Source organism: Camellia sinensis, chromosome 4 (genome assembly GCF_055761805.1).
Source record: "Camellia sinensis isolate YWXY chromosome 4, ASM5576180v1, whole genome shotgun sequence".
Lineage (NCBI taxonomy): Eukaryota > Viridiplantae > Streptophyta > Magnoliopsida > Ericales > Theaceae > Camellia > Camellia sinensis.
Genome location: NC_138964.1, coordinates 112180054 through 112191970, shown reverse-complemented (window position 1 = coordinate 112191970; position 11917 = coordinate 112180054). Strand labels below are relative to the sequence as shown.

Sequence of the window (11917 nt, the reverse complement as noted above, 5' to 3'; positions counted from 1 at the left end):
CTGTTCAAAATAATCCAAAACACCTATTTTCCTGTGCACAATATATAAACAAATGTAATATAAATAATAATGCACCTGTGCAAGACATTCATACTAATTCAAAATTAATAGCTATGAAAAATCCCAATAAACATAATTACAATTCTCTGACAATCTAAAACATGCATACCAAAGTACTTACAAACTACTAATATCAAACCCATAAATACATTACCAAATCCTATGTCAAAATATTTTCAAAATTACAACCAAATATTTTGATGTTAAACATCTAACCAACAAGTTATTTACTAAAATCCTATGTCAAAATATTTGCAAAAACACAACACCAAATATTTTGATGCTAAACATTTAATCCATAAATCATTTACCAAAATCCTATGTCAAAATATTTCCAAAAACACAAAATCAAATCTTCTGATGCAGCCCAAACTATTTTCCACCATTGTCAATCTGTCACATGAAAAAAGAAAAAACAATATTAGATTGACAAAAAAAAAAACTCGATATGAACTTCACAATTTTGATTTTAATTTTGTAACGGGAAGTCCAATCGGGTGCTGTTTGCTCATACAACTCTATTTAGGCTTGAGCAAGCTACCCGTGCCAAGTTTCGATAGTTTCAGTGGTCATTTTGCAATTTTGGCCCCCGAACGGGCCTTTTAAGTCTTGTGTTTTACATTTTTTCTTCTAATTTTCTAACCGGAAATCCAATCGAGGTCCCGTTTGTTCCTACAAGTCTATTTAGGTTTGAACAAGCTGTCCGTGCCAAGTTTTGGTGGTTTCGGTTGTCATTTCGCAATCTCGGCTCCTGAACGAGCCTTTTAAGTTTTGTGTATTACAAATTTTCCTTCTAATTTTCTAACCGAAGATCCAATAGAGGTCCTGTTTGTTCCTACAAGTTTATTTAGGCTTGAAAAGGCTATCTGTGCCAAGTTGGGTGGTTTCGGTGGTCATTTTGAAATTTCGGCCCCCGAACGGGCCTTTTAAGTCTTGTGTTTTACATTTTTCCTTCTAATTTTTTAACCGAAAGTCCATTCGATGTCCCGTTTGTTTCTACAAGTCTATTTAGGCTTGAACAAGCTGTCCGTGTCAAGTTTCGGTGGTTTCGGTGGTCATTTCGCAATTTCAACCCCCGAACGGGCCTTTTAAGTCTTGTATTTTACAATTTTCCTTCTAACTTTCTAACCGGAGATCCAATTGAGGTCCCATTTGTTCCTACAAGTCTATTTAGGCTTGAACAAGCTGTCCGTGCCAAGTTTCGGTGGTTTCGGTAGTCATTTCGAAATTTCGGCTCCCGAACGGGCCTTTTAAGTCTTGTGTTTTACATTTTTCCTTCTAATTTTTTAACCGGAAATCCAATCTAGGTCCCGTTTGTTCCTACAAGTCTATTTAGGCTTGAAAAATCCATCCATGCCAAGTTTTGGTGGTTCCGGTGGTCATTTCGCAATTTCGACCCCCGAACGGGCCTTTTAAGTCTTGTGTTTTACAATTTTCCTTCTAATTTTCTAACCGGAGATCCAATCGAGGTCCCGTTTGTTCCTACAAGTCTATTTAAGCTTGAACAAGCTGTCTGTGCCAAGTTTCGGTGGTTTCGGTGGTCATTTCACAATTTCGGCCCCCGAATGGGCCTTTTAAGTCTTGTGTTTTACAATTTTCCTTCTAATTTTCTAACCGGAGATCCAATAGAGGTCCCGTTTTTTCCTACAAGTCTATTTAGGCTTGAACAAGCTGTCTGTGCCAAGTTTCGGTGGTTTCGATGGTCATTTTGCAATTTTGGCCCCCTAACGGGCCTTTTAAGTCTTGTGTTTTACAATTTTTTTTCTAATTTTCTAACTGGAGATCCAATCAAGGTCCCGTTTGTTAAACACAACCAGACATATTAAATGAAATGCTTGTAGTGATTTGAAAAGTAAATTATGAAAAATATACTTACAAAAGTGTTTGTTAATAAGATTCCTCTGATGTAATTTGTTCTTGCTGGACCTTGGACAAATTCTTCAATGACTCTAGTTCTTTTTGTAGGCTTGAAACCACCTCAGTATGTGCTTGTGCAGTAACAGAAGATCTAGATGATGATGGTTTTGGACTAACTCCAAAGCCTTTTTAGTATCCCGATTTCTTTCCAAGAATCTCGATTGACAGCTGCTCCTGAGTTAAAGGTATTGCCCCAGGCTCTAAAGACTCTTCATGTCGCTTTTTCAAAGCTTCCTATCAATTTGTAAACAACTTCAAAAGAAACAATAAAAACAAATTTTTAAATGAGATCGTTATTATTCATGTAGTAAATATAATACACAATGTTAAGAAACAAGACTTACTTGCAAGAGAAACATGTCACTCTAGGCATTATTGCATCTTCAGGATAATGGCCAACACCTTCCAACTTAATGACCTCCAATAACTAATAAGGACAAATAGAGATGTATAATTAATGTCAACAATTGAAGAAAACCATTACAATTCAACAGGTCAATTTGAATTAAAAAAGATCAACCTTATATAGTGATTTCAGCAGTAAATCAAGAATAAATAACTTACCTCTTCGTGCTCAATAGTATGAGCTAGTGGAAGAATTACTTGGCCCCCAAAACTTCCAGCTCGAGCCCTTGGTAAAATACAGGGACCAACTTTGACAGCTGCAGCTAAATAAGCATCAATACTGTTGTCTGCCCATTCTGACCTGTGCTCCCGCAAGAACCTAAGAAGTATTGCAGGGGGCACATTCTGAAAGAAAGGACAATGTAGAGAAGAAAAAGAAATGCTAAACTTGAAATGAGAAGATGAATCCAAATGACAAGTAGGAGTGTGAGAAAGCATGCATTAATAGACCACAGTGTGACAATAATCTGAAATTTACTTCACTTACTAAGATGCTTCCATCATTAATTAAATCCTGAAAGTTATGTGGGAAAAAAAAAAAGGAGCCACATAAAAATAAACATAATATTTGTAGATATTATACAAATGTGTGATAGCAGCGTGACAAAATTTTTGCACACTCAAGGGAAACCTAATAACAATCATTGGCATTATTGTGGAACAGATCAAGCAATTTAACCATTGCTTACAGCATACCACTCTGGATATGTCTGATCATTTCCTGAAAACCAAAGATTAAAGCAGTGCAGCAAAACTCCTATGCTGCAGAGACACAGAAACTAGTCACTTAAACATCCTGATGTACCTGCACTGTATGTTTGAAACTACGAGATGTAGAAAGCACATGCCAAAGATGAGATGGATAAAGTGGAATGTTGAAAAGAAAAAAATTCTGGGCTCTCTAGTGGTTGTATGGTATCAAACCATCTAGAGGCTCCTGATCATATAGACATGGGAATAGTGATAACCTATTTCCAGCAGTTGAACTTAACTTTAACTAGCAGGATTGGGTGCAAGTGTGTAGTGTTTGTGAGTCGGTGACACACAAGGTAGATATCAAGTCTAACCAAGCTAGTTCATTAGTTTAATCCCTTATTCATTTCTTTTTCCAGAAGGTATTCATTTCTTGGTTAGACTTGATATCTACCTTGTGTGTCACCGACTCACAAACACTACACACTTGCACCCAATCCTGCTAGTTAAAGTTAAGTTCAACTGCTGGATAGATGATACCTTCTGGAAAAAGAAATGAATAAGGGATTAAACTAATGAACTAGCTTGGTTAGACTTGATATCTACCTTGTGTGTCACCGACTCACAAACACTACACACTTGCACCCAATCCTGCTAGTTAAAGTTAAGTTCAACTGCTGGAAATAGGTTATCACTATTCCCATGTCTATATGATCAGGAGCCTCTAGATGGTTTGATACCATACAACCACTAGAGAGCCCAGAATTTTTTTCTTTTCAACATTCCACTTTATCCATCTCATCTTTGGCATGTGCTTTCTACATCTCGTAGTTTCAAACATACAGTGCAGGTACATCAGGATGTTTAAGTGACTAGTTTCTGTGTCTCTGCAGCATAGGAGTTTTGCTGCACTGCTTTAATCTTTGGTTTTCAGGAAATGATCAGACATATCCAGAGTGGTATGCTGTAAGCAATGGTTAAATTGCTTGATCTATTCCACAATAATGCCAATGATTGTTATTAGGTTTCCCTTGAGTGTGCAAAAATTTTGTCACGCTGCTATCACACATTTGTATAATATCTACAAATATTATGTTTATTTTTATGTGGCTCCTTTTTTTTTTTCCCCACATAACTTTCAGGATTTAATTAATGATGGAAGCATCTTAGTAAGTGAAGTAAATTTCAGATTATTGTCATACTGTGGTCTATTAATGCATGCTTTCTCACACTCCTACTTGTCATTTGGATTCATCTTCTCATTTCAAGTTTAGCATTTCTTTTTCTTCTCTACATTGTCCTTTCTTTCAGAATGTGCCCCCTGCAATACTTCTTAGGTTCTTGCGGGAGCACAGGTCAGAATGGGCAGACAACAGTATTGATGCTTATTTAGCTGCAGCTGTCAAAGTTGGTCCCTGTATTTTACCAAGGGCTCGAGCTGGAAGTTTTTGGGGCCAAGTAATTCTTCCACTAGCTCATACTATTGAGCACGAAGAGGTAAGTTATTTATTCTTGATTTACTGCTGAAATCACTATATAAGGTTGATCTTTTTTAATTCAAATTGACCTGTTGAATTGTAATGGTTTTCTTCAATTGTTGACATTAATTATACATCTCTATTTGTCCTTATTAGTTATTGGAGGTCATTAAGTTGGAAGGTGTTGGCCATTATCCTGAAGATGCAATAATGCCTAGAGTGACATGTTTCTCTTGCAAGTAAGTCTTGTTTCTTAACATTGTGTATTATATTTACTACATGAATAATAACGATCTCATTTAAAAATTTGTTTTTATTGTTTCTTTTGAAGTTGTTTACAAATTGATAGGAAGCTTTGAAAAAGCGACATGAAGAGTCTTTAGAGCCTGGGGCAATACCTTTAACTCAGGAGCAGCTGTCAATCGAGATTCTTGGAAAGAAATCGGGATACTAAAAAGGCTTTGGAGTTAGTCCAAAACCATCATCATCTAGATCTTCTGTTACTGCACAAGCACATACTGAGGTGGTTTCAAGCCTACAAAAAGAACTAGAGTCATTGAAGAATTTGTCCAAGGTCCAGCAAGAACAAATTACATCAGAGGAATCTTATTAACAAACACTTTTGTAAGTATATTTTTCATAATTTACTTTTCAAATCACTACAAGCATTTCATTTAATATGTCTGGTTGTGTTTAACAAACGGGACCTTGATTGGATCTCCAGTTAGAAAATTAGAAAAAAAATTGTAAAACACAAGACTTAAAAGGCCCGTTAGGGGGCCAAAATTGCAAAATGACCATCGAAACCACCGAAACTTGGCACAGACAGCTTGTTCAAGCCTAAATAGACTTGTAGGAAAAAACGGGACCTCTATTGGATCTCCGGTTAGAAAATTAGAAGGAAAATTGTAAAACACAAGACTTAAAAGGCCCATTCGGGGGCCGAAATTGTGAAATGACCACCGAAACCACCGAAACTTGGCACAGACAGCTTGTTCAAGCTTAAATAGACTTGTAGGAACAAACGGGACCTCGATTGGATCTCCGGTTAGAAAATTAGAAGGAAAATTGTAAAACACAAGACTTAAAAGGCCCGTTCGGGGGTCGAAATTGCGAAATGACCACCGGAACCACCAAAACTTGGCATGGATGGATTTTTCAAGCCTAAATAGACTTGTAGGAACAAACGGGACCTAGATTGGATTTCCGGTTAAAAAATTAGAAGGAAAAATGTAAAACACAAGACTTAAAAGGCCCGTTCGGGAGCCGAAATTTCGAAATGACTACCGAAACCACCGAAACTTGGCACGGACAGCTTGTTCAAGCCTAAATAGACTTGTAGGAACAAATGGGACCTCAATTGGATCTCCGGTTAGAAAGTTAGAAGGAAAATTGTAAAATACAAGACTTAAAAGGCCCGTTCGGGGGTTGAAATTGCGAAATGACCACCGAAACCACCGAAACTTGACACGGACAGCTTGTTCAAGCCTAAATAGACTTGTAGAAACAAACGGGACATCGAATGGACTTTCGGTTAAAAAATTAGAAGGAAAAATGTAAAACACAAGACTTAAAAGGCCCGTTCGGGGGCCGAAATTTCAAAATGACCACCGAAACCACCCAACTTGGCACAGATAGCCTTTTCAAGCCTAAATAAACTTGTAGGAACAAACAGGACCTCTATTGGATCTTCGGTTAGAAAATTAGAAGGAAAATTTGTAATACACAAAACTTAAAAGGCTCGTTCAGGAGCCGAGATTGCGAAATGACAACCGAAACCACCAAAACTTGGCACGGACAGCTTGTTCAAACCTAAATAGACTTGTAGGAACAAACGGGACCTCGATTGGATTTCCGGTTAGAAAATTAGAAGAAAAAATGTAAAACACAAGACTTAAAAGGCCCGTTCGGGGGCCAAAATTGCAAAATGACCACTGAAACTATCGAAACTTGGCACGGGTAGCTTGCTCAAGCCTAAATAGAGTTGTATGAGCAAACAGCACCCGATTGGACTTCCCGTTACAAAATTAAAATCAAAATTGTGAAGTTCATATCGAGTTTTTTTTTTTGTCAATCTAATATTGTTTTTTCTTTTTTCATGTGACAGATTGACAATGGTGGAAAATAGTTTGGGCTGCATCAGAAGATTTGATTTTGTGTTTTTGGAAATATTTTGACATAGGATTTTGGTAAATGATTTATGGATTAAATGTTTAGCATCAAAATATTTGGTGTTGTGTTTTTGCAAATATTTTGACATAGGATTTTAGTAAATAACTTGTTGGTTAGATGTTTAACATCAAAATATTTGGTTGTAATTTTGAAAATATTTTGACATAGGATTTGGTAATGTATTTATGGGTTTGATATTAGTAGTTTGTAAGTACTTTGGTATGCATGTTTTAGATTGTCAGAGAATTGTAATTATGTTTATTGGGATTTTTCATAGCTATTAATTTTGAATTAGTATGAATGTCTTGCACAGGTGCATTATTATTTATATTACATTTGTTTATATATTGTGCACAGGAAAATAGGTGTTTTGGATTATTTTGAACAGGAAAATTATTAAAATCAAAATTTGTGTAGTGAATTTTTAGTAACAGGTTGTGTTTTTGTCGTTGTTAATATATTTGGCGACAACATATTGTTTTTGTCGCTAAAAGTTAGTGGTTATTCCAGGAACATTTAGCAACCAAAACTTACTCGTCGCTAAAAACGTGATTTTTAGCGACCAAAGTAATTTTGTCGTTAAATAGTACTTTTGGCGACACATTTATTTGTCGCTAAAAGTACATAGCCTATCCAAATTTTAACCTTTTAGCAACAAATTGTAATTTTATAGCGACAAAATATATGATTTTTGGCGACAAATTTTGCTTGTCGCTAAATGTCTACATACGATGACAATTTCTGATTTCGTCGCCAATACTTTTAGTGACAGGGCTTTGGCGACAAGTTGTATATTTTGTCGCCGATTCATTTGGCGACGGAATTAGTACTTTTGGCGACGAAATTTGTGGGTCGCCAAATGTGTTTTTTGTTGTAGTGTTCTCTTCTCAATTCTTGGAGCTCTCTCTCTCTCTCTAGCAAGAGTTTGTTAATAAGGGTGATCTCAAGACTTAAATAAAACCTTACTATACATATAACTTAGGATAACTTAACTTGGGTTAGCTTAATCTAGGATTTATGCTAATTAACCTAATTAATCCATTACGAATCATTTTTTTTTTCTTCCAAATTTCACAATAGGCTCTAAAAATCATACTAAATACAAATATAAAGTCGGTTTTGGTTTCTGGCGCCTTTAAGGCTTTCAATTTTCAGTTCAAAGTTCTAATTGCAACAGACTGCTTCATGGCAGTCCAAACTACAAAAGTGTGTTGCTTTATCTACAACAGAGGCAAAGTACATTGCTGCCGCAGATGCTGGAAAGGAAATGTTGTGGTTAAAGCAGTTTCTCCAAGAATTGGGTCTACAGCAAGAAGAGTACAAGGTATATTGTGATAGTCAAAGTACAATTGATCTAAGCAAGAATTCCATGTACCATTCACGTACAAAACACATTGATGTCCGGTATCATTGGATACGAGAAGTGATGGAAAAGCAACTGATGAAGCTAGTGAAGATTCGCACGGACAAGAATCCTGTTGACATGATGACCAAGGGTGTCACCAGAGACAAACTGGAAGTTTGTAAGAATCTGACCGGGATGGACTTCAAGTGAGAAGTCAGTTATCTATGTGGGCGTGGAGGGGGAGAATTGTTAACTCCATCCACTACCCACATGGTAAGGAGCCCACCATCTACATGGTGTGGGTGGCACCATGTGGTAAATGAAGTTGGTGGGGGCAATACCAACTCACCAAACGTAGATAGTGAGGGTGGCACAACCAAGCCCACTCATTGTTGTCACCAAACCCACTCCTCCTCTCTTGTTATAAATTGAGATGAGTGAGGAGAGGTTGGATATGGGAGTGATACACAGAGCTGATGAGTGAGAGTGCTATAAAGAGAGTTGTGAGGTGTGAGTTCTGTAATCTCCCTCCGGGATAATTCTATAGTGGATATCTCTCCCGTGGACGTAGATAATTGCCGAACCACGTAAATCTCTTGTGTTATTGTGTGTGATTGATTTCTGGTGTCCCATAGTTCTAACACTTAGTTTGGCTCTTGACAAGAGCGTCACTGAAATATTAAAGGGCTTGTTTGGTTTATTTTTGGGAGAGTTGTTTTTGAAATTTTTTTGGTTTGTTTGGTTGTATATTTTGAGAGAAAATTTTTTTGTGAGAGTTTGGAATGATTTAATATTTTGGAAGAATTGAGTAGATGTGTGTAAGAAAAAAAGTGATTGAGAAGGAGAGAGGAAAGAGAAAAAGTGATTGATTGATGTATAAGAGAAAGAAGTAATTTTGAAAATTTTTTGAGAAAAATCTCAAACCAAACAATTTTTTGAAATTTTTTTTCTAAAACTCAAACCAGACAAGCCCAAAGTATCTCTTGGGTCGTCTCTGGGTCTCTGGGCACAAACAATTAAGCATATTTATTGTGCGACTAGTAGATGTGCTGACATTCTAACAAGTCAAGGTTTTGTATAGTTGATGGATTGCACATTTTTCACAATCTTCATCAATGTATTGCAGTTCAATTGTATGATGATACAACAGGGACTAGATATTCCAGAATTGTGTTCCCTTTAATTTAGTTTTGTGAAGTTCTAATTTACAATTAAAAAAGAAGAATTTGAATAAAAAAACAAAGAAGAAAAAGAAAAAGAAAAAAAAAACATATAAAAAAGAAAGAAAAATTAAAAAAAGAATGAAATCAAGTTCCAATAATAAAAGAGACGAAAAATAAAAATAAAAAAATGAAATGCAGTTCCAATATACCCAAAAAAAAATGAAGTTGCATAAAAAAAATATAAAAAAAAAAGAAGAAGAAAAGGAAACAGGAAAATGAAATTGCACCTAAAAAATATAAAAATCAAGTTCCAATAAATAAAACAAGAAAAAAATAAAAATTAAATAAAAGAAGAGAAGAAAAAGAAAAAATGAAAGAGAGTTCCAACATAAAAAGAAGAGAGAAAAAAAATAAAGGAGAAGAAAAAGAAAAATGAAAGAGAGTTCCAATATAAAAAGAAGAAACTAAAACAAATTAATCGACCACAGTGGGAGTCGAACCCACGACCTTTTGATCCGAAGTCAAACGCGCTAATCCACTGCGCTATGCGGTCAATTGAGAACAACTTTGCATAATTCTGTAATATTTGAGTGTTTGGGTTCCTGCAGTCCAACTGCAATTTGCTAGTCACAATTGGGCATGTATGCATAGAAAATCATTAGAGAATTATAAGGCTTACCAGCTTTAAAATTAGAATTCTCGATCATTTTTGGGATATGAAATGATTGATCTTTCGGTGATAAGAACATGGTTAATAAATTATTATTTGGGTTATTTACATACAGATTTTTTAAATTATTAAAAAATATTTTTTTAATTCCTTAAATTATAAAAACATATAAATAGACTCCCTAAACTATTGAGAATTATCACTTTGTCTCCTAAAATTTAAAAGCGTACAAATGGACCCTCTAAATTATAGGGATCAAAGTGAAACGTGCTAATAGTTTAAAAGGTCCATTTGTACGCTTTTATAATTTAGAAATCAAAGTGATACTTTTCAGTAATTTATGAGGTCTTTGTGTAAATAACCTTTATTACTATGAAGATTTTTTGGGGTTTAATTTACTCTACTGTGGCCAGACCATCATCGGCTAAATAATTGAAATAGTCGTTGAAAAATTGATTAGAAAAGTCGTCGGAGGTGGTTGGCGGTGATTGGTGGTAGTGGTGATGATATGAATAAATAAGCAGATTAATTAGGTGAATAAATAGGTGACACATAGACAAATAAATAGATAACACATAGATAGATTGGTGATATGAACATAGAGGTGACGTGGATAGATAAGTGAACAGTAAACAAATAGGCAAATAGAAAGAGATAATATGATCTTTCAAATTGTGTTGTCTTTTTCGCTTAAAAACAAAATAGAGTTTAAGGTTATTACCTGAAAAGTTTTGAAATTGTACTTATGACCCAAGTCTCCTATTCTGAAAAGAGAAGATTTCCTTCCAATCTATTAATTAGACTGGAGGGTCTAGTTTAGTTTTGTATAGGCCAATTTCAGGTTTGTCATTGTAATTCGAATATTTCAGATTTAGATTTTAGTGCCTCTGCAGTATATTATTCATGCAAAAACAAAACTAGGTTGGTCAAATATCCATAATTATATGTTTGAATAATAAAAAATATGACATCAAGAATAGATTGTTAATTTTTTTTAATTATAAAAATTATGATCCAAACATATGGTTATCGATATTTGATTAATCTCTTTTTTTATATGAATGATCTGTTAACATAAATTTCAGAACTTCATGTTTCGGATTATTTACCATGTATATCATCAAGAAAACAAGACAAAATGACTTACCTGAATCCATCGATGAACGGTTAAACGGAAGCATCTGATTGTCAATAAAACCTTTGATATTGACTATGTTATTGCCTTCTAATCCTTTCCCCTGTGGTGCCTTATGTTTCTCCTTGAGAGGATTTAGAAAAAAAAAAACAGTATTCTTGTTTTTTTCACTCTTAGGAAGGAATAGGGACCATAACCTTTTAAAGGTTGTAATTGGTTTTCATAACTGAAAGGTAATGAAAACCAATAAATTAACCATTATTGGTTTCATAACTGAAAGGTAATAAAAACCAATAAATTAACCATTATTAGTTTCATAACTGAAAGGTAATAAAAACTAATAAATTAACCATTATTATTATTGGTTTTAAAACTGAAAGGTAATGAAAACCAACTTTAACCAATATGTTTTAATTTCTATTTCTGCCCCTCATAGAAATAGAAATTATACAACTAGTATCTACACATTAGGTCCATAACACATATATACCCTTAAGCCTATTAACTAAATTGAATCACTTAAATTGTAGGCTTCTTATAAATGATAACACCACATTTAATTATGTGGTCCCATTGAGACATTATCTAACAATCTCCCACTGGACCACATATGTATCCTGAAAAATGTGCTTAACTTTAGTGAGCTCAGAAATTTGTTATCATAACTTGAGGGTATCCAAACAATCTTGTCCATTAACTATATTAATATAGGATCAAAGCGGTCTTCGTTACATTAATCGTAACTCGACCCACCAATGGTCACGTATACGAATACAGCTAAATGACATAGATCAATCATGGATGCGTAGCATGGAAATTACATGTGATGTGATCCATACATGCCTATTTCCAACTGGTCCTACTTAACTTTATTGAGAT

General features: G+C 34.8%; 2 protein-coding genes and 1 non-coding gene across 3 annotated transcripts; 1 reads left to right on the top strand and 2 right to left on the bottom strand.

Moving 5' to 3' along the window:
- Positions 1-104: 104 nt before the first annotated feature.
- On the bottom strand, positions 105-3283 carry LOC145789441 (homeobox-leucine zipper protein ATHB-15-like). The gene is made up of 4 exons (XM_082865972.1): positions 2542-3283; positions 2322-2404; positions 1937-2229; positions 105-453 (listed from the first exon to the last, which is right to left on the bottom strand). The coding sequence occupies exons 1-3, from the start codon at positions 2818-2820 to the stop codon at positions 2202-2204; spliced, it is 390 nt and encodes a 129-aa protein (XP_082722098.1). The 5' UTR covers positions 2821-3283; the 3' UTR covers positions 105-453; positions 1937-2201.
- Positions 3284-3610: 327 nt separating this feature from the next.
- LOC145789440 (homeobox-leucine zipper protein ATHB-15-like) lies at positions 3611-7009 on the top strand. Its single transcript, XM_082865970.1, has 4 exons — positions 3611-4572; positions 4710-4792; positions 4885-5177; positions 6661-7009. Exons 1-3 carry the CDS (start codon positions 4294-4296, stop codon positions 4910-4912), a joined length of 390 nt encoding a protein of 129 aa, XP_082722096.1. The 5' UTR covers positions 3611-4293; the 3' UTR covers positions 4913-5177; positions 6661-7009.
- A 2703-nt stretch (positions 7010-9712) lies between these two features.
- On the bottom strand, positions 9713-9786 carry TRNAR-UCG (transfer RNA arginine (anticodon UCG)). The gene has a single exon. It is a non-coding gene; the product is annotated as a tRNA-Arg (tRNA).
- Between the last annotated feature and the right edge of the window lie 2131 nt (positions 9787-11917).